Genomic DNA, 20,118 nt, shown 5'->3' with positions numbered 1-20,118 from the left:
AATTTTGTGTAACTTTTCCACATTGGGAATACCTGTTATTCCATAAGGATTAAGTTTGAAAGTTATTTTAATCATAGGTTAACACCCTTATTAATACTTTAAAATTAAAGTAGATTTAGAGGTTCAAGAAAAAAATAAAAACTTTAAATTGTGTCTGAAGATTTGAAAATTTTATTTTGTTATTTATTTATTTGAGATGGAGTCTTGCTCTGTCACCAGGCTAGAGTGTAGTGGCGCAATCTTGGCTTACTGTAACCTCCACCTCCCAGGTTCAAGGGATTCCCCTGCCTCAGCCTGATGAGTAGCTGGCACTACAGGCAAACACCACCACACCCAGCTAATTTTTTTTTGTATTTCATAGAGACAGGGTTTCACCATGTTGTGCAGGATGGTCTCGATCTCCTGACCTCGTGGTCCTCCTGCCTCGGCCTCCCAAAGTGCTAGGATTACAGGTGTGAGCCACTTTGCCTGGCCTGAAAATTTTATTTTAAATTGTTCATGCCACCAAAGGGGAAAGAAATGAGAGAGTGTTTGTGCATGCATAGACATGCATAAATTAGGGATCATTTTGATTGATTTTAATCACAGGCATCCTAATCATGTTTTGTCTGAATTTTGTGGAATGAGTAGATAAATTATCTCATTTAATGGTAGATTTCAAGAATATTGGAATATTAGAAAATACTGTGTCATGTTAGCCAGAATGTTTGTAGATACATTGCAGCAAATTAATGAATGATTAGATAAACTTAAGGAAGTTTGACTTGAGCCATCATGTATTGAGAATAAATGGATTTGAATATACCTTTTTTTTTTTTTAAATTCGAATACTTAGCACTTTTTGTTGTTTTGTCAGTCGTTAAAAAGGTAAAGGCAGAGTACAAAGTTGATATTGGAGAAACTAGTTTGGGAAAACAACTGATGTTCTGACAGGACGATTCTGAAATTCGTATTAATTACCTTTTAAAATCATTGTGCCTTGAGTTATGAAGAAAGCTATCATCCTTGAGCCACGTAATCCCACACAGCCTTCATGCAGCCAGGAGCATGGAATGCTGGGCACTTGGCATGACTTTCGGCCTTGTTTATTTCTCTCACTCTCTGGAGCCTGTGGTATGGGACCCCCTCTTTAGGGTATCCATGGGAGTTTAGGCCTCAGAGGTTTCATTCCTTATTTTTTTTCATTCCTTATTTTATTTATGTATTTTGTGTAATACATCAGTATTTTTTAAGCTTAATTCACTTTAGTTTGATGTTTGAGACTGGGCATCCCTCGTCTAATAGTGCTCTTACTTTTTATAGGTATGCCTTACATTTTCTTGTACAAAGTGGAATTTCCTACTGTATTATGATCATCATAGGAGTGGAGAACATGCACAAGTAAGTATTCACTTTGTTCACATGCAAGTACATATTTCACTTGAATAGAATTGCATTAGAATAGAATTTTATTTATTACTTTAAAAGTAATTCTGAATTATAATGTTTTAAAGAAGAATTGTCATAAATACAAAAATAAAGTCATTGTTATACATCATTCTTCTTTTTACTTAAAGCACCATTGACATTTTGGGATGGATGAGTCTTTGACTTTCAGGACTAACCTGTACATTTTAGGATATTAAGTAACATTCCTGGCTTTTACCCCCTAGATGCCAGTAGCACCCCTTGAGCTGTGACAACCATAAATGTTTCCAGATATTTTCAGCTATCTCTTGGAGGAGCAAAATTGCCTGTTGTTAAGAACCACTGGTTTAGTCTGTTGGTGATAGCAGTGGAGAGATAGAGAAGTGAGTAGGTTGGAGAGAGATTTAGAAGGACTGGTAGGAAATAAAGTGTCAAGGATGACTTCCATGTTTCTAGCTTGAACAGTAGGGTAGATGGAAGCACTGTTTTCTGAGGTGGGAAGCCCTGAAAGTGGGGAGCATGTTGTGGGCATAGAGCATTTCAAGTGGGTATGTATTCAACCCCTAAACAGTGCTTGGTGTATAGTAAACACTCAGTGAATTTTTGCTGTGTAAATGGATGCTGACTTTAAGATATCTGTAAGACACGTGAGAGGAGATGGGTAACTGAGGAGATGTGTAGTAGGAACTGGGTAGCTGGACTAGAGATGTAAGTTTGGGAATAGAGATGGATAAAATGTACTTGGTTGAAAACCTAGGGACAGAATATATCAGCAGATCCTGCTGGGGTGTTTTGCAGTGTCTGAACTGTGATGTATGACATATGCACCATATTTCTGAATTCTGAATCACATATGTCTGCAAAAGCTTTGTCTAAGGAATCAGACCAATGGCTTTAATTAGCTTGTTTCTAAGTCTCATTCTATTTTGCATTTTCTGTGTTTGGCACTCAGTCACCCTCTGTTGTAATGTGTACTGTCTTCTCAATTTCCTTTGACACTGCCTGCACTGACTTTTCTTTTTCTTCTGTAAACTAACACTTACAAGTTCCTGATGACTTTAATTTTTATAAGAGGAGAAAGGATATTTAGATGGTGTTTCAGATGAAGCAATTTTTATGGGATTATGACCCTATTTAAAAAAAAATTTGTACCTCTGACAGGTTCAAAGTGATGCTATAATTAATATCTGATGCAAAAGATATTAACCAGGTTTAGATTAGATTAGATTACTGAAAACAGGAGACTTACATATATTTTGGCTAAAGCAAAGGTAATCTGCTTTTCACTTGGAAGGTTGGTAAATTTTGTGTTTAGAAATGGCAAATTGTTTCTTTTTCTGAAAGGCAGTTACAGTCTGTGAAGTTAACTTAATACTTTAGACCTGTACTGTTCAGCATGACAGTCACTAGCACACATGTGAGTGTGCAAATTAAATAAAAATGGAAAATTCAGTTCCTTAATTACACTAGCCACATTTCAAGTGCTTACTAGCCACATGTGGCTAGTGGCTACATTGGACAGTGCAGATAGAGAACATTTCTGTCATTGCAGAAAATGATATTGCATAGTGCTGCTTTAGAGACATATATTTTTATGAAATTAGTAATGTTACTCTTTTACAGTAAGTATTAAGGGAGATAATGCTACTTGCTTATATGCTGCTATTTAGGTTGGAATGTTGGTGTTGGAATTTGACACTATTGATGTAGAAGATTAGGGCAGGTAAGTAAGGTTTGCCATGTAAGTCAATTGCTAGGGTTGGCAATAAATAGCAGGTGGATAATTAATTTGAAAAGTGTGTATTTTAATCTCTTTTTTAGCTCTCTTCTATTTAGCTTATACCCATAAATATTTTTCTATGATTTGACTTTTTAACTTATATGCTCCCCCCCCCTTTTTTTCTTCCTGTTTAGGCCTTTACAGTAATTAAAAATGTGTGATGGGTCAGACCTTCAAGTATTTCACCCAAATACTCTAGATGGGACGTAGAGTATTTTTATGTGTTGTCCAGAGTTATTGTTTGTGTGCAATACACTCTGTTTATTTCTTTCAATCTAGTTCTACATGGTATATACGTATCTTACATTATGTTTTTTATTTTTTTTATTTATTTTTATTTTTATTTTTTTTATTGCATTTTAGGTTTTGGGGTACATGTGATGAATATGCAAGATTGTTGCATAGGTACACACATGGCAGTGTGCTTTGCTGCCTTCCGTCCCCTCACCTGTATCTGTCATTTCTCCCCATGCTATCTCTTCCCACCTCCTCACCCCCCCGCCCCTCCCCCATTTCCCCCCAACGGACCCCAGTGTGTAGTGCTCCCCTCCCTGTGTCCACGTGTTCTCATTGTTCAACACCCGCCTATGAGCGAGAATATACGGTGTTTGATTTTCTGCTCTTGTGTCAGTTTGCTGAGAATGATGGTTTCCAGGTTCATCCATGTCCCTACAAAGAACGTGAACTCATCGTTTTTGATGGCTGCATAATATTCCATGGTGTATATGTACCACATTTTCCCTATCCAGTCTATCATCGTTGGGCATTTGGGTTGGTTCCAGGTCTTTGCTATTGTAAACAGTGCTGCAATGAACATTCATGTGCACGTGTCCTTGTAGTAGAATGATTTATAATCCTTTGGATATATACCCAGTAATGGGATTGCTGGGTCAAATGGGATTTCTATTTTTAGGTCCTTGAGGAATCGCCACACTGTCTTCCACAATGGTTGAATTAATTTACATTCCCACCAACAGTGTAAAAGTGTTCCTATTTCTCCACATCCTCTCCAGCATCTGTTGTTTCCCGATTTTTTAATGATCGCCATTCTAACTGGTGTGAGATGGTATCTCAATGTGGTTTTGATTTGCATTTCTCTGATGACCAGTGATGATGAGCATTTTTTCATATGTTTGTTGGCCTCCCGTATGTCTTCTTTTGTAAAGTATCTGTTCATATCCTTCGCCCATTTTTGAATGGGCTTGTTTGTTTTTTTCTTGTAGATCTGCTTTAGTTCTTTGTAAATTCTGGATATCAGCCCCTTGTCAGATGGGTAGACTGCAAAAATTTTTTCCCGTTCTGTTGGTTGCCGATTCACTCTACTGACTGTTTCTTTTGCCGTGCAGAAGCTGTGGAGTTTGATTAGGTCCCATTTGTCTATATTGGCTTTTGTTGCCATTGCTTTTGGCGTTTTGGTCATGAAGTCCTTGCCTACACCTATGTCCTGAATGGTTTTCCCTAGATTTTCTTCTAAGGTTTTTATGGTATTAGGTCTTATGTTTAAGTCTTTAATCCATCTGGAGTTAATTTTGGTGTAAGGTGTCAGGAAGGGGTCCTGTTTCTGCTTTCTGCACATGGCTAGCCAGTTTTCCCAACACCAATTATTAAACAGGGAGTCCTTTCCCCATTGCTTGTTTTTGTCAGGTTTGTCGAAGATCAGATGGTTGTGGGTATGTTGTATTTCCTCTGAGGCCTCTGTTCTGTTCCATTGGTCTATATCTCTGTTTTGGTACCAGTACCATGCTGTTTTGATTACTGTAGCCTTGTAGTATAGTTTGAAGTCCGGTAGTGTGATGCCTCCTGCTTTGTTCTTTTTGCTTAGAATTGACTTGGCTATGCAGGCTCTCTTTTGGTTCCATATGAAGTTTAAGGTGTTTTTTTCCAGTTCTGTGAAGAAGGTCATTGGTAGCTTGATGGGAATAGCGTTGAATCTGTAAATTACTTTGGGCAGTATGGCCATTTTCACGATGTTGATTCTTCCTAACCATGAACATGGAATGTTTCTCCATCTGTTTGTATCCTCTCTTATTTCGTTGAGCAATGGCTTGTAGTTCTCCTTGAAGAGGTCCTTTACGTTCCTTGTTAGTTGTATTCCTAGGTACTTTATTCTCTTTGTAGCAATTGTGAATGGCAGTTCGTTCTTGATTTGGCTCTCTTGAAGTCTATTACTGGTGTATAGGAATGCTTGTGATTTTTGCACGTTGATTTTGTATCCTGAGACTTTGCTGAAGTTGTTTATCAGTTTCAGGAGATTTTGGGCTGAGATGATGGGGTCTTCCAGATATACAATCATGTCATCTGCAAATAGAGACAATTTGATTTCCTCCTTTCCAATTTGGATACCCTTTATTTCTTTTTCTTGCCTGATTGCTCTGGCTAGAACTTCCAGTACTATATTGAATAGGAGTGGTGAGAGAGGGCATCCTTGTCTAGTGCCAGATTTCAAAGGGAATGCTTCCAGTTTTTGCCCATTCAGTATGATATTGGCTGTTGGTTTGTCGTAAATAGCTTTTATTGTTTTGAGATATGTTCCGTCAATACCTAGTTTATTGAGGGTTTTTAGCATAAAGGGTTGTTGAATTTTGTCAAAAGCCTTCTCTGCATCAATCGAGATAATCATGTGGTTTTTGTCTTTGGTTCTGTTTATGTGGTGAATTACGTTTATGGACTTGCGTATGTTGAACCAGCCTTGCATCCCCAGGATGAATCCTACTTGATCATGGTGGATGAGCTTTTTGATATGCTGTTGCAATCGGTTTGCCAGTATTTTATTGAAGATTTTTGCATCTATGTTCATCATGGATATTGGCCTGAAATTTTCTTTTCTTGTTGAGTCTCTGCCGGGTTTTGGTATCAGGATGATGTTTGTCTCGTAAAATGATTTGGGAAGGATTCCCTCTTTTTGGATTGTCTGGAATAGTTTCAGAAGGAATGGTATCAGCTCCTCCTTGTATGTCTGGTAGAATTCAGCTGTGAACCCATCTGGACCTGGGCTTTTTTTGGGTGGTAGGCTCTTTATTGCTGCCTCGACTTCAGACCATGTTATTGGTCTATTCAGGGTTTCGGCTTCTTCCAGGTTTAGGCTTGGGAGGTTGCAGGTGTCCAGGAATTTATCCATTTCTTCCAGGTTTACTAGTTTATGTGCATAGAGTTGTTTGTAATAATCTCTGATGATGGTTTGGATTTCTGTGGAATCTGTGGTGATATCCCCTTTATCGTTTTTTATTGCATCAATTTGGTTATTCTCTCTTTTCTTTTTTATTAATCTGGCTAGTGGTCTGTCTATTTTGTTGATCTTTTCAAAAAACCAGCTCCTGGATTTATTGATTTTTTGAAGAGTTTTTTGTGTCTCTATTTCCTTCAGTTCTGCTCTGATCTTAGTTATTTCCTGTCTTCTGCTAGGTTTTGAGTTTTTTGATCTTGCTCCTCTAGCTCTTTCAATTTTGATGATAGGGTGTCAATTTTCGACCTCTCCTTTCTTCTCATGTGGGCACTCATTGCTATATATTTTCCTCTAGAGACTGCTTTAAATGTGTCCCAGAGATTCTGGTATGTTGTGTCTTCGTTCTCATTGGTTTCGAAGAACATCTTTATTTCTGCCTTCATTTCATTGTTTATCCAGTCAACATTCAAGAGCAAGTTGTTCAGTTTCCATGAAGCTGTGCGGTTCTGAGTTAGTTTCTGCATTCTGAGTTCTAACTCGATTGCACTGTGGTCTGAGAGACTGTTTGTTATGATTTCTGTTCTTTTGCATTTGCTGAGGAGTGATTTATTGCCAATTATGTGGTCAATTTTAGAGTAGGTGTGGTGTGGTGCTGAGAAGAATGTATATTCTGTGGATTTGGGGTGGAGAGTTCTGTAAATGTCTATTAGGTTTGCTTGTTCCAGGTCTGTATTCAGGTCCTGGATATCCTTGTTGATTTTCTGTCTGGTTGATCTGTCTAATATTGACAATGGGGTGTTAAAGTCTCCCACTATTATTGTGTGGGAGTCTAAGTCTCTTTGTAAGTCATTAAGAACTTGCCTTATGTATCTGGGTGCTCCTGTATTGGGTGCATAAATATTTAGGATCGTTAGCTCTTCTTGTTGCAGTGATCCTTTTACCATTATGTAATGTCCTTCTTTGTCTCTTTTGATCTTTGTTGCTTTAAAGTCTATTTTATCAGAGATGAGAATTGCAACTCCTGCCTTTTTTTGCTCTCCATTTGCTTGGTAGATCTTCCTCCATCCCTTTATTTTGAGCCTTTGTGTATCCTTGCATGTAAGATGGGTTTCCTGGATACAGCACACTGATGGGTTTTGGCTTTTTATCCAATTTGCCAGTCTGTGTCTTTTGATTGGGGCATTTAGTCCATTGACATTTAGGGATAGTATTGTTATGTGTGAATTTGATGCTGTCATTTTGATGCTACCTGGCTGTTTTGTTGGTTAATTGATGCAGATTCTTGATTGTGTTGGTGCTTTTTTACCATTTGGTGTGTTTTTGGAGTGGCTGGTACTGGTTGTTCCTTTATATGTGTAGAGCCTCTTTCAGGAGTTCTTGTAGAGCAGGTTTGGTGGTGATGAAATCTCTGAGCGCTTGCTTGTTCACAAAGGATTTTATTTTTCCTTCACTTATGAAGCTTAGTTTGGCTGGATAGGAGATTCTGGGTTGAAAGTTCTTTTCTTTAAGGATGTTGAATATTGGCCCCCAATCTCTTCTGGCTTGTAGGGTTTCTGCTGAGAGATCTGCTGTGAGTCTAATGGGCTTCCCTTTGTGGGTAACCCGACCTTTCTCTCTGGCTGCCCTTAGCATTTTCTCTTTCATTTCAACCCTGGTGAATCTGACGATTATGTGCCTTGGGGTTGCTCTTCTTGAGGAATATCTTTGTGGTGTTCTCTGTGTTTCCTGGATTTGAATATTGGTCTGCCTTGCTAGGTTAGGGAAGTTTTCCTGGATAATATCCTGAAGAGTATTTTCCAGCTTGGATTCATTCTCTTCATCACATTCAGGTACACCTATCAGACGCAGATTAGGTCTTTTCACATAGTCCCACATTTCTTGAAGATTTTGTTCATTCCTTTTTGCGCTTTTTTCTCTGTTCTTGCCTTCTCTTTTTATTTCATTGAGTTGATCTTCGACCTCTGATATCCTTTCTTCTGCTTGGTCAATTCGGCTGTTGAAGCTTGTGCATGCTTCACGAAGTTCTCGTGTTGCGTTTTTCAGCTCCATCAATTCACTTATACTTCTCTCTATGCTGTCCATTCTCGTCAGCAGTTCGTCCAATCTTTTTTCAAGGTTCCTATTTTCTTTGCGATAGGTTAGAACATGTTCTTTTAGCTCATTGTAGTTTCTTACTACCCACCTTCTGAAGTCTGATTCTGTCATTTCATCACCCTCCTTCTCCATCCGGTCTGGTTCCCTTGCTGGTGAAGAGTTGTGATCCCTTTTAGGAGGAGAGGTGTTCTGGTTTCGGGAGTTTTCATCCTTTTTACGCTGGTTTCTTCCCATTTTTGTGGGTTTGTCCACCTGTTGTCTGTCTCTGTCCCAGGGAATTGGAGCTTTATGAGTTTCCGTTGCACTACTACATTATGTTTTAACATATTTCTTTGACCAGGCAGAGTTTAAGTCTTTAAAATGAAAGATTTGAACTTCTCTGAGTACTGAACAGTTTTTAAATTCTTGCCTCTCTGCTTTATGATTTTTTTTTGCTTTATGCTCTTTATGAGATATTCATAGTGTAGTTATTGCATGTGCTTTGATTGACCCATGTATAAATTCAAATATTTAAATATATATGCACTTAATTTTTGTAGTTCTCTTTAATGTTTTTATGATGTGTTTTATTATTCTGACTCATATCTAGATAATTTATTTTTAAAATGCAATCTAGGCTGAGCACAGTGGCTCATGCCTATAATCCCAGCTCTTTGGGAGGCTAAGACGAGTGGATCACTTCAAGCAAAGAGTTTCAGTCTAGCCTGGCCAACATGGGGAAATCCCATCTCTACTAAAAATACAAAAAATTAGCCAGATGTGATGGCTCATGCCTGTAATCCCAGCTACTCAGGAGGCTGAGGCAGAAGAATCACTTGAACCTGGGGGGTGGAGATTGCAGTGAGCCGAGATTGTACCGCTGTACTCCACCTGGGTGATGAGCGAGACCTCGTCTCAATAAATAAATACATAAATGAATAAATAAAAATAAAATAAAATATAATCTATTCTAAAATTCAGTGCTTTTTCCTAGTCTGTATTTTCATATAAGCTTTGAAACTTTTGAGGAAAAAGTTGAACAGTTTACATAATAGAGGCAAAGAAAAGAGTGTTTAGGGACAGAATATTCTATATGTCTAAGTTTGAGCTGCAGTAATGATATACCTTAAAGTGCATTTCTGATAAACAACAGAAGTTTATTTTTCCCAGTTCTGGAGTCTGGGCTGTCCAAGATCAGGGAGCTGACAGATTTGGCATTTGACAGGGACCTGCTTCCTGGTTCATAGTCAACTGTCTTCTTTCTAACCTCAAATGGTGGAAGGGGCAGGAGAGCTCTGGATGTCTTCTAGAAGGACACTAATACCACACATGAGGGTTCTGTCCCCGTGACCTAATCACCTCCAAAAAGGACTTGCTTCCAAATATCCTCATACTGGAGATTAGGTTTCAACCTATGAGTTTTGGGGCAAACACTCTATAGCACTATATATTATGATATTAATTCCCATTAATAGACATAGCAGGAATTGAAGTTTTACCATATTCACCCAGCACTTCTGATTTGGCAAACTGTCTTTGTGTAAAGACCCAGATAGTGAACTTTCAGCTTGCAGGACAGACAGCCTCTGTTGCTATTCCACTCTTCTGTTGTCGTGCAAAGGTATCCATAGACAACAGGGAGCATGGCTGTGCTTCAGGAAAACTTTATTTACAAAAACAGGTAGTGCACTGGATTTGGCTTACCTATATTCTAAGCAGACTCCTGTCACAGGGATTTTTAAAAAGAGCAGGAGGCAGAGAAACACCTTCCCTACTAGCTTCAAAAATGTAAGTTTGCTAAGTGGTAATTTTAAACTTGTTATAGCACAACTAATGAAATATATGAACTTTTCAAAATAAATGACTTATTGTAAAATATTGTTCTGAAGCAGGTGATTTTTAAAATGCCTTTCTCTTGGTATAGCTTTTGTGTAAAAGGGAAGTGAAATAATGTAAGTTTTGATGTTTAACACTTGAAGCGAGAAATATTATTCAAAACAACATAAAAGGAATAGTTAAATCACAGGATATAAAATCAATATACAAAAATCAGGATTATTTCTATACATCAGAAATGAATAGTCCAAAGTAAAATTTGAAAAATCCATTCACAGTAGCACCAAAACGAGCAATATGTTTAGGAATTAACAGCATGAAGTGCAAGATCACTACACTGGAAAGAAAAAGCATCACTGTGAGAAATTAAAGAAGACTTAACTAAATGGAGAGAGACACCATGTTATGTATTGGGGAACTCAATTCTTGTTAAGATGGCAATGCTTTCACTTTCATATTTGAGCAACAGGTTCAATGCAATCCCTGTTAGAATTGCAGCTGGGTGTTTTGTGGAAACGGACAAGCTGATCTTAAAATTTAAATGGAAGATAGCCCTAAAAGAAAAAGAAAGTCAAAGGGCTTATCCTGCCTTATTACAAAACTTACCACAAAACTACAGTAATTAAGACAGTGTGTAGAGATCGACATGTAAATCAGTTGAACAAAATGTGGTCAAATGATTGTTGACAAATGTGTGAGGTCAGGGCACTGTGGGAAGGGATTACTTTTCAACAAATGGTGCCATAAATTAGATACACATACTCAGGCCGGGCCTGGTGGCTCTCGCCTGCAATCCCAGCACTTTGGCAGACTGAGATGGGAGGACTGCTTGAGCCCAGGAATTCAAGAGAAGCCTAAACAACATAGTGAGACCCCATTCTCTAGAAAAAAAAAAAAAAAGTTACACACATGTAAACAAGTAAATTATAAATCTTGGGCCCTGCCTCAGAATGTACACAGAAATTAACTCAAAATAGACCACAGACCTACATGTGAGAAAAATCTATACAACCTTTAGGAAAAAATAGAAGAAAATGTATTTGACATTGAATTAGGCAAAGATATGACATTGAAAGCACAAAATAAAAAGAAAATTAGTAGTTTGGATTTAATGAAAAGCCACAGACTAAAATAAAATACTTGCAAAATATATATCTGATAAAGGATTACATCCAGAATATTTAAAGAACTCTTACAACTCCATATTAAGAAAATAGTCCAATTAAGAAAGGGGCAAAAGATTTGAATAGACATTTCATCAAAAAAGATATATAGATGCAAAGTGAACATATTAAAAGATACTCGGCGTCATTAGTGATTAGCAAAATGCAAATAGAAATGACAAAGATACCAGTTCACACTCTCAAAGAGTGGCAGCACCAAGTGTGTGCGATGCCGTGAGGAAAGTGGAAACTTCACACATTGCTGGTAGGAATATAAAATAGGGCAGCCGCTGAGGGAGAGTTTTCAGTTCCCTAAAAAGTCAAATATACTTCCCATAAAACCTAGTAATTCTATTCCAAAAGAAATGGAAACATATCCTCATGGTCACCTGTCTGTGAGCAATTATGGCAGTTGTTCATAATAGCCCAAATTGGAAATAACCCAAGTGTTCATCAGCAGTGAGTGAGCTGTGGTACATCCACGCAGTGACAAGAAATACTACTGAGCAGTGACAAGCAATATGCACGTGCCGCAGCGTGGATAAACCCCAAGTCCACATGCTGCGTGAAAGAAGCCAGCCACAAGAGACTAGCCTATAGGATGCCATTTATATGAAATTTCTATGCAAGGTCAAACTGAGTGACAGAAAGCATCAGTGGCTGCCCAGGGACAGGGGATGGGAATGAGGATTCACTGCAGATGGGAATGAAGGAACTTTTGGGGTGATGGAAGGATTCTAAACCTGCACTGTAGTGTAAATTTACTAAAACACATTGAGTTGTACACTTAAATTAGGTAACTTTTATGGCATGTAAGCCTACCTTAAAGCTGTTTAGAAAAGATAAACGTTATAAAGGGGAGTGCAGCAAGAAAGGCCAAAATTAAAATAAAATTGAGGCACAGCTTGAATGTTAGTTTAAGGATTTTGTATATTTTCTCATTGAAGAAAATGTATATGTAGATGTTTATATACATCTGTATTTTTCTGAGCTGAAAAGAATGAAACATGAGAAGGAGCACTGACCCTCAAAGGAAGGAGGTCTAGAGTTGAAGGGGAGACATGGTAACTGTCTTCAGATGCTGGAAGGGAGTAGATGTGTTCGTTCTTTGGTGTGCTAAGATGGAATACCACCAGATGAAATGTGAATAGGCACTCATGACCCAAGGAGGGACGGCCTCGGGTACAGTGAGAATGTTCAACAGTATGGTTTGTGGAATATTGCATTTGCCATGGGAGATCTGTCAGTTGATGCTGAGGGGACATTTTGGTTTGCATGCTGTAGGAGATCATGCCAGGTGCCTTCTCCATTCCCTTCTGGTGGGCATTCCTGACAAGCCATGGCAGGAGCTGCTGAGCATGATGTATAGCTGTTCAAGAGTGCCTTCCCCTTAAATCCGTAAAGAACTAAAGAAAATTGAGAAGTTGGCCAGGCGTGATGTCTCATGCCTGTAATCCCAGCACTTTGGGAGGCCAAGGCAGGTGGATCATGAGGTCAGGAGTTTGAGACCAACCTGACCAACATGATGAAACCCCGTCTATACTAAAAATATAAAAATTAGCTGAGCGTGGTGGTGCATGCCTGGAATCCCAGCTACTCAGGAGGCTGATGCAGGAGAATTGTTTGAACCCAGGAGGTGGAGGTTGCAGGGAGCTGAGATCAAGCCACTGTACTGCAGCCTGGTAGACAGATCAAGACTCCATCTCAAAAAAAAAAAAAAAAAAAAAAAAAAAAAAAAGAGAAGAAAAGAAAATTTCTATCATTGCACATTGACTTCTTCCCTGTTCTCTGCCTTTTATGTCTTAGTTCATTTGTTTCTTCTCTTTAGATTCTCAGTACCTTGTTTTCTATCTCCCATTAAGATGTAGAAGGGAAGAGGGGGCTAATTGTGTGCCCCACTGGCAGTTTTACTGCTTGAGAGGTGTTGGTGCCTCATTTTATAAGCAAGCAAGCAGAGACTGAGTTATTAGGTAACTGAGGATGTATAGCTGGAAAACAGTGGGTTTGAACCCGCATCTGTTCTACTCTGAGATGCTATTTTAAGTAATCGAGTTTCATTTGACTGAAATTTATTTGCACGATCTGTCACAGGTAATTTGCCCTTTTATCTCTTTTTATGAAATGAAAAACTATTGCTTTTAAAGGAAATATAGGTATCATCAGAGGAGAATCTTTCTTGAGAGGTAGGATGAGAAAGTTCAAGTGAGTTTCTTTCTCTTGATTTTGACATCATGCAATGTTTTAGAATCGTTTCCAAAGTTTATTCTGTGTGTGTATGTGTTTGAAGATCGGTCCCGGGAAAGGATTGACTGTGTGTCTTTTTTGGCCTCAGAAGACCTCCCTGCTCCCCAGGGATTGTGTGCTCTGGAAAGCAGCCACCGAAGCCCGTTTTCTAGGACCTGTGTGGTGCAGAGGGTCTGAAAGCGTCTTTGGCCTGACTGTGTCTCTCACCCTGCAGCCTGGCATAAGGTTGCTTGCTTCAGCAGAAGCTCTGAAGCTGTGCTCCAGCCCCAATCTCCTTGTCCTAAAACCTTCCTTCATCCTGTCACAAGACATCTTCTCCCTGTGCACTCGCTGCGGTTGATGCCATTGGACTCTGTCTTGCTGTTTTCTTTGGCCTCAGCACTCCCAGGACCTCTGACTCTAGGTTTGGAGGAAAGAGCAGCAGGATTTACTCGAGCGCCACTTTGCTGGGGCTTCGGGCCTCCCTTGGATTCAGCTGTGGAGTGTGTTCCTCAGGCACAGGACATGGGTGTGGGGGACAGGTGACTGTGCTAGAGGGCAAAGGGACAGAATTGAGGTTAAATTCCTAAAATGCACAAATATCAATCTCCATTTAGTAGAAAGATTCCTTCACTGTTTTGTGGTAGACAGAGTTCCAGTAAGGGTGATAAATTGTGAAATCAGGCTGTTTTATTGGTTCATTCATCATTCATCTTATTTATAAGACCAACTTGGCACCCCTCTCCTGTGTCCTAGGCACTGTCCTCAGCTTCTCCAAGTTCAGTATGGTGGGAGGCATGTGAAAACATTTTAATACTGTGTGCCAAGCACTCTGGTGGGAGATAGTTTACAAAAATAGCTAACCCCACTAGGAGCAAGCAGCTCAGGGCAGAGCTTCCTGGGGGGCATGCTATATGCATTAGATATGCGGACCCTAGGTAGCTGAAGAGGTAGCAAGGGCAGACTTTATTGCAGGGCGGACAGCACAGGCAGAGGTGTGGAGGCATGAAATATGGCATGGAAGCACTAGCAGCTTAATGAGTAGCCTTACTATGGTGGTGGTGGTGGTGTGTGTACACGTGAGAGAGAGGAAGAGCAGATGAACATGCATATGAGCTTGGTAGGGGTGGGGTGATACTGTTACATCTCAAGGCAAGCTTTCCCAGCCATTTCCCTTGGCCACAGTATATTGTTTGTGTAATAATCCTCTCCTCCTCTCAAATGAGAAATGCATCAGATGTGTTTCATGTGCTAAGGGAACAGAGATATAGACAGGGCTAAATTTCTCTTTTATCTGACATTTATTTAGTATATACAATTTTAAAATAGACGAACCTGTGCTTTGCCTATAAAAAATGTATGATCTGGCTACGAAAATAATCCCTACATGTGTCTTGATGTGTGCCATAACCAGCAACATTTAAACAAGGCCCTGGGGCAGATATCTTCTGTGTGCTTCGGCTTCCCTCACATAGAAATTCAGTATCATGGTGGCAGTCACATGCACATAGCACTGTTTGATATAATCCTCCTTGTTTACGTCTTGGTCTGTCTCTCGCCAGCGAGCGTGAGCTCTAGGGGAGCATGTCCTGCCTGTCTTTCACACTACTACTTCATCCCTAGGGCCTCACAGCATGCCTGGCACATGGTAGGATCTCAATAAATACGTATTAAAATAGTAAGTTTAGGATACAGCCTGATTTTGCCTACCCTCTACCGACCCCTTTGCCTTGTTCTTCATGACTACACTTCCTTCCATTCTGGAAAATGTCTGTTTTCTGCAGGTTTGTTTCCCTGTGTTCCCTCTGTCTGGAGTGTTCTTCCTCCTCCCATCCTCCCTCTCCTCCTGACTCTCAGATTTTACCATATCGCATCCCTAGTGAGTCTTACTGAGATGTCTAAATCTAGGACAAATAATTTGTTGCACACACTCTCGTGGAATTGTGTTCCTTTCCTTCTGAAAAATCTATCTTAGTTCTTACTGATAAATGTTTGAGAGAGTTACTTAAGGAATGTGTTTTGCCATCATTGACTGCAAATTCTGTGATGGCCATTATGCCGTGTCTGTTTTGTTTTCTGAATATAGTCAGTACCTAAGAGATTGTATGCTCTCAGTAAGTGTTCACTGGTGAATAAGTGAGTGATGATATGACTTCTGTGTCACAGCACACCTTGTCCAAGGAGCCCCCTTGAGCTCCTGCTTCCTGGCCGTAGCCCCTGCCTCACTTAGAATGCTGGGATCCACCTCAGGGCCTGTTCAGTGGGAGTCTTGTGAAAGCCACTGTGGACTCCCTGTCTCCTTCTCTGTGCCCCTAGAGTGGTGTCTTATCCCTGATTATTTTATTTTATTTTACTTTAAGTTCTTGGGGTACATGTGCAGATCTTGCTGGATTATTACATAGATATACACATGCCATGGTGGTTTGCTGCCTCCATCCCCTGGTCACCTACATTAGGTATTTCTCCTAATGTTTTCCCTCCCCAACCTCCCCACCCCCTGCTACCTCTCCCGTAACCTCTCATCCCCCAAGAGACCCCAGTGTGTGATGTTCACCTCCCTGTGTCCATGTGTTCTCATTGTTCAACACCTACTTATGAGAGAGAACATGTGGTGTTTGGTTTTCTGTTCTTGTGTCAGTTTGCTGAGAATGATAGTTTCCAGATTCATCCATGTCCCTGCAAAGGACATGAACTCATCTTTTTTTATGGCTGCATAGTATTCCATGGTGTATATGTGCCACATTTTCTTTATCCAGTCTATCTTTGATGGGCATTTGGGTTGGTTTCACGTCTTTGCTATTGTAAACAGTGACACAATGAACATTCGTGTGCATGTGTCTTCATAATAGATCAATTTCTAATCCTTTGAGGATATACCTAATAATGGTATTGCTGGGTCAAACAGTATTTCTATTTCTAGATCCTTGAGGAATTGCCACACTGCCTTCCACAGTGGTTGAACTAATTTACACTTCCACCAACAGTGTAAAAGCATTTCTGTTTCTCCACATCCTCTCCAGCATCTGTTGTCTCCAGATTTTTTCATGATTGCTATTCTAACAGGTGTGAGATGGTATCTCAATGTGGTTTTGATTTGCATTTCTCTGATGACCAGTAATGATGAGCATTTTTTCCATATGTTTTCTGGCCACATAAATGTCTTCTTTTGAAAAGCACCTGTTCATATCTTTCACCCACTTTTTGATGGGGTTGTTTGTTTTTTTCTAGCAGATTTGTTTTTGTTCTTTTTAGATTCTGGATATGAGCCCTTTGTCAGATGGGTAGCTTGCAAAAATTTTTTCCCATTCTGTTGGTTGCCAGTTCACTCTGATGATTGTTTCTTTTGCTGTACAGAAGCTCTGGAAGTTTAATTAGATCCCAGTTGTCTATTTTGGCTTTTATTGCCATTGCTTTTGGTGTTTTAGTCATAAAGTCCTTGCCTATGCCTATGTCCTGAATGGTATTGCCTAGATTTTCTTCTAGGGTTTTTATGGTGTTAGGTTTTAGGTTTAAATCTTTAATCCATCTGGAGTTAATTTTTGTATAAGGTGTAAGGAAGGGGTCTAGTTTCTGCATATGACTTGCCAGTTTTCCCAACACCGTTTATAAAACAGGAAATCCTTTCCCTATTGCTTGTTTTTGTCTGGTTTGTCAAAGATCAGATGGTTGTAGATGTGTGGCATTATTTCTGAGGCTTCTGTTCTGTTCCATTGGTCTATATCTCTGTTTTGGTACCAGTACCATGCTGTTTTGATTACTGTAACCTTATAATAGAGTTTGAAGTCAGGTAGCATGATGCCTCTAGCTTTATTCTTTTTGCTTAGGATTGTCTTGGCATTGTGGGCTCTTTTTTGGTTTAAGATAGTTTTTTCCAGTTCTGTGAAGAAGGTCAGTGATAGTTTGATGGGGATAGTGTTGAATCTATAAATGACTTTGGGCAGTATTGCCATTTTCATGATACTGATTTTTCCTAACCATGAGCATGGAATGGTTTTCCATCGGTTTGTGTTCTTTCTTATTTCCTTGAGCAGTGGTTTGTAGTTCTCCTTGAAGAGGTCCTTCATGTTTGTTAGTTGTATTCCTAGGTATTTTATTCTCTTTGTAGCAATTGTGAGTGGGAGTTCACTCATGATTTGGCTCTCTGTTTGTCTGTTATTGGTGTATAGGAATGCTTGTGATTTTTGCACATGGATTTTGTGTCCTGAGACTTTGCTGAAGTTGCTTATCGTTTTAAGGAGATTTTGGGCTGAGACGATGGGGTCTTCTAAATATACAGTCATATTATCTGCAAATAGAGAAAATTTGACTTCCTCTTTTTCCAATTGAATACTCTTTATTTCTTTTTCTTGCTTGATTGCTCTGGCTAGAACTTCCAATACTATGTTAAATAGGAATGGTGAGAGGGTACCCTTGTCTAGTGCCAGTTTTCAAAGGGAATGCTTCCAGTTTTTGCTCATTCAGTATGATATTAGCTGTGGGTTTGTCAAAAATAGCTTTTATTATTTTGAGATGCCTTCCATTAATACCTAGTTTATTAAGAGTTTTTAGCATAAAGGGCTGTTTAATTTTGTTGAAGGCCTTCTCTGCATCTATTGAGATAATCATGTGGTTTTTGTCTTTGGTTCTGTTTATGTGACGGATTACATTTATATATTTGTGTATGTCGAACCAGCCTTGCATCCCCAGTCATCCCTGATTCTTGTACCTGCAGCATCTCTTGCCAGACTGTACTGTTTCTGTTCCCAGGGAAGAAGCAGAGGGGTGGAAATGAGGGAAGGGCTGAACATAGGGAGCCGTTCCACTTAGGCTGTGGTAGAAGGGGAAGAGAAATGTGTTTCAGGCACACCTAATTGGGATTAGGAACATATTTTCCCTGGAGAAGGTAACACAATGTGGCCGTGTTCTGTGATATTCAAGAGTGGAAGGCTGTTAACCTTGAGAAATGAAGTTGAAAATTTTCTTTATAACTTGGCAAGTAATTTTCAACAAGATAAATGGCCTAAGGAAAAAAGGTAAAAGATGTAAGTATATGCAATAAAATTGCATAGATCTAATGGGTTACCTTGCTGTGTATGGAATTATATTGTAAAAGCTGCAGGAAAATGATTTTAAACCTCCATCATATGGCTCAGCTGCCCACCAATTTGAACAAACATTTATTGTGGGCCACAGTATTTCCAGAAACTCAAAGATAAAGGAGATGGGATCCTTACCTTCTTGAATGAACAGTTGAGTTGGGAACATTACAGTGTCATTTCTGCAACAAATGTTTATTATGCTGATGCTGGGATCCAGTGATGAATAAAAAAGACATACTTTGTCCCCTACAGTCAGGCTACCCACCACAGGCGATTACTGTTACAAAAGAAGGATATACCAAAGGCTAGGGGCATCCTGGAGGGAACAGCAGTGGTGGAAAGTAGTAAAACTATGTATTAGCCACTGACTGTATTCAGTAGAATCAAAAAGTTACAAATGATGTACAGATATTTGGTGTTAAGTAGAATGATGCTAAAATATACTTACTTAAAATATTGGGAAATATGATATTTTCTTCAGAAGTCTACTTTATTGATGACAAAATTGAGCAGCAGACAAGGTCATGAAAAAAAATTGAATTCAAACTCTGACTTACACTGGGTGGCCTTAGTGATTGATTTTATGAGCACTAGTTGGAGCCAGATATATATGGGTTTGAGTTCAAGCTCTGCTAAGTTTCCATTACCTAGAACCTTGGCTAAGTCACTTTACCTTTCCAGGCTTAAATTGGATTAAATCAGTAACTTAGACGAGGAGCAGGGTACTTGCATGCTTCATATTGTGGGTATGTAGGTAAACTTTTCTTGGAATAATGGGTTCAGATACCAAAAAGAGGTGTTCAAACTTTCAGATCAAATCCTTTCAAAGGCCATTTTTAGTTCTGAAGTATTTTGCTGGGTTTTTTCTCCCTCCTGATTATGTGATGTTACAGCTTGTTTGAAAGTATTCATAGTGTTGTATTTATCACCGTATACTGCAGTTCATTATCTTCTTCCCAGAGTGTGAAATCCTTAGCAGGGATATTTTACTCTAAATCCCGCTGTTAGGCATACGGATGATAGGAGCTTAGTAAGTGAAGTTATCTATTGTATTCTGTTCTGTCAAATAAGTATTTGTGAGGTTTTGCCTTTAAATGTTAAAGAAAAATTTTTTTTTTGATGGATACTCATTCCTGGTGTAAGAGATTTTCAAACAGATTCTTTTCACTCATGCTCTTGGCCTTGAATGACACACTTGATAGGTTGACTTGCCTTAGTCTCCTGGTGTTCCCTGCTTCTCTTCCCGCTTGCTTTTCTTCCTCTTAGGCTCTCCACAGGGCAGAGGACATGGTAACTGGCAGAGTGGGGTGGAGTTGGGGCAGGAAGAGGCAGCTCTAGCTGCCGTGGCCTCTATCTCAATCCACTATGACCCTGAGGAGCAGACTGTCCTGGGGT

At 39.4% G+C, this 20,118-nt stretch overlaps 1 protein-coding gene across 7 annotated transcripts in view; it reads left to right on the top strand.

Moving 5' to 3' along the window:
- MBOAT2 (membrane bound glycerophospholipid O-acyltransferase 2) overlaps window positions 1-20,118 on the top strand; it is a 146,930-nt gene that overhangs the window by 57,633 nt on the left and 69,179 nt on the right. For 6 of the 7 annotated variants that reach the window (XM_074393744.1, XM_039461203.2, XM_074393711.1 and 3 more), the window contains one exon: window positions 1,303-1,380. The exons of the other annotated variant lie outside the window; for it this stretch is intronic. In XM_074393744.1, the coding sequence (XP_074249845.1) occupies window positions 1,349-1,380 (32 nt within the window). In that variant the 5' untranslated portion in view covers window positions 1,303-1,348. The remainder of the gene's footprint in view (window positions 1-1,302; window positions 1,381-20,118) is intronic. 7 annotated transcript variants of the gene reach the window in all.

The sequence above is a fragment of the Saimiri boliviensis genome, chromosome 1 (assembly GCF_048565385.1).
Source record: "Saimiri boliviensis isolate mSaiBol1 chromosome 1, mSaiBol1.pri, whole genome shotgun sequence".
NCBI lineage: Eukaryota > Metazoa > Chordata > Mammalia > Primates > Cebidae > Saimiri > Saimiri boliviensis.
Note: the sequence above shows the minus strand (reverse complement) of the source record. Positions and strands in the feature narration are given on the sequence as shown.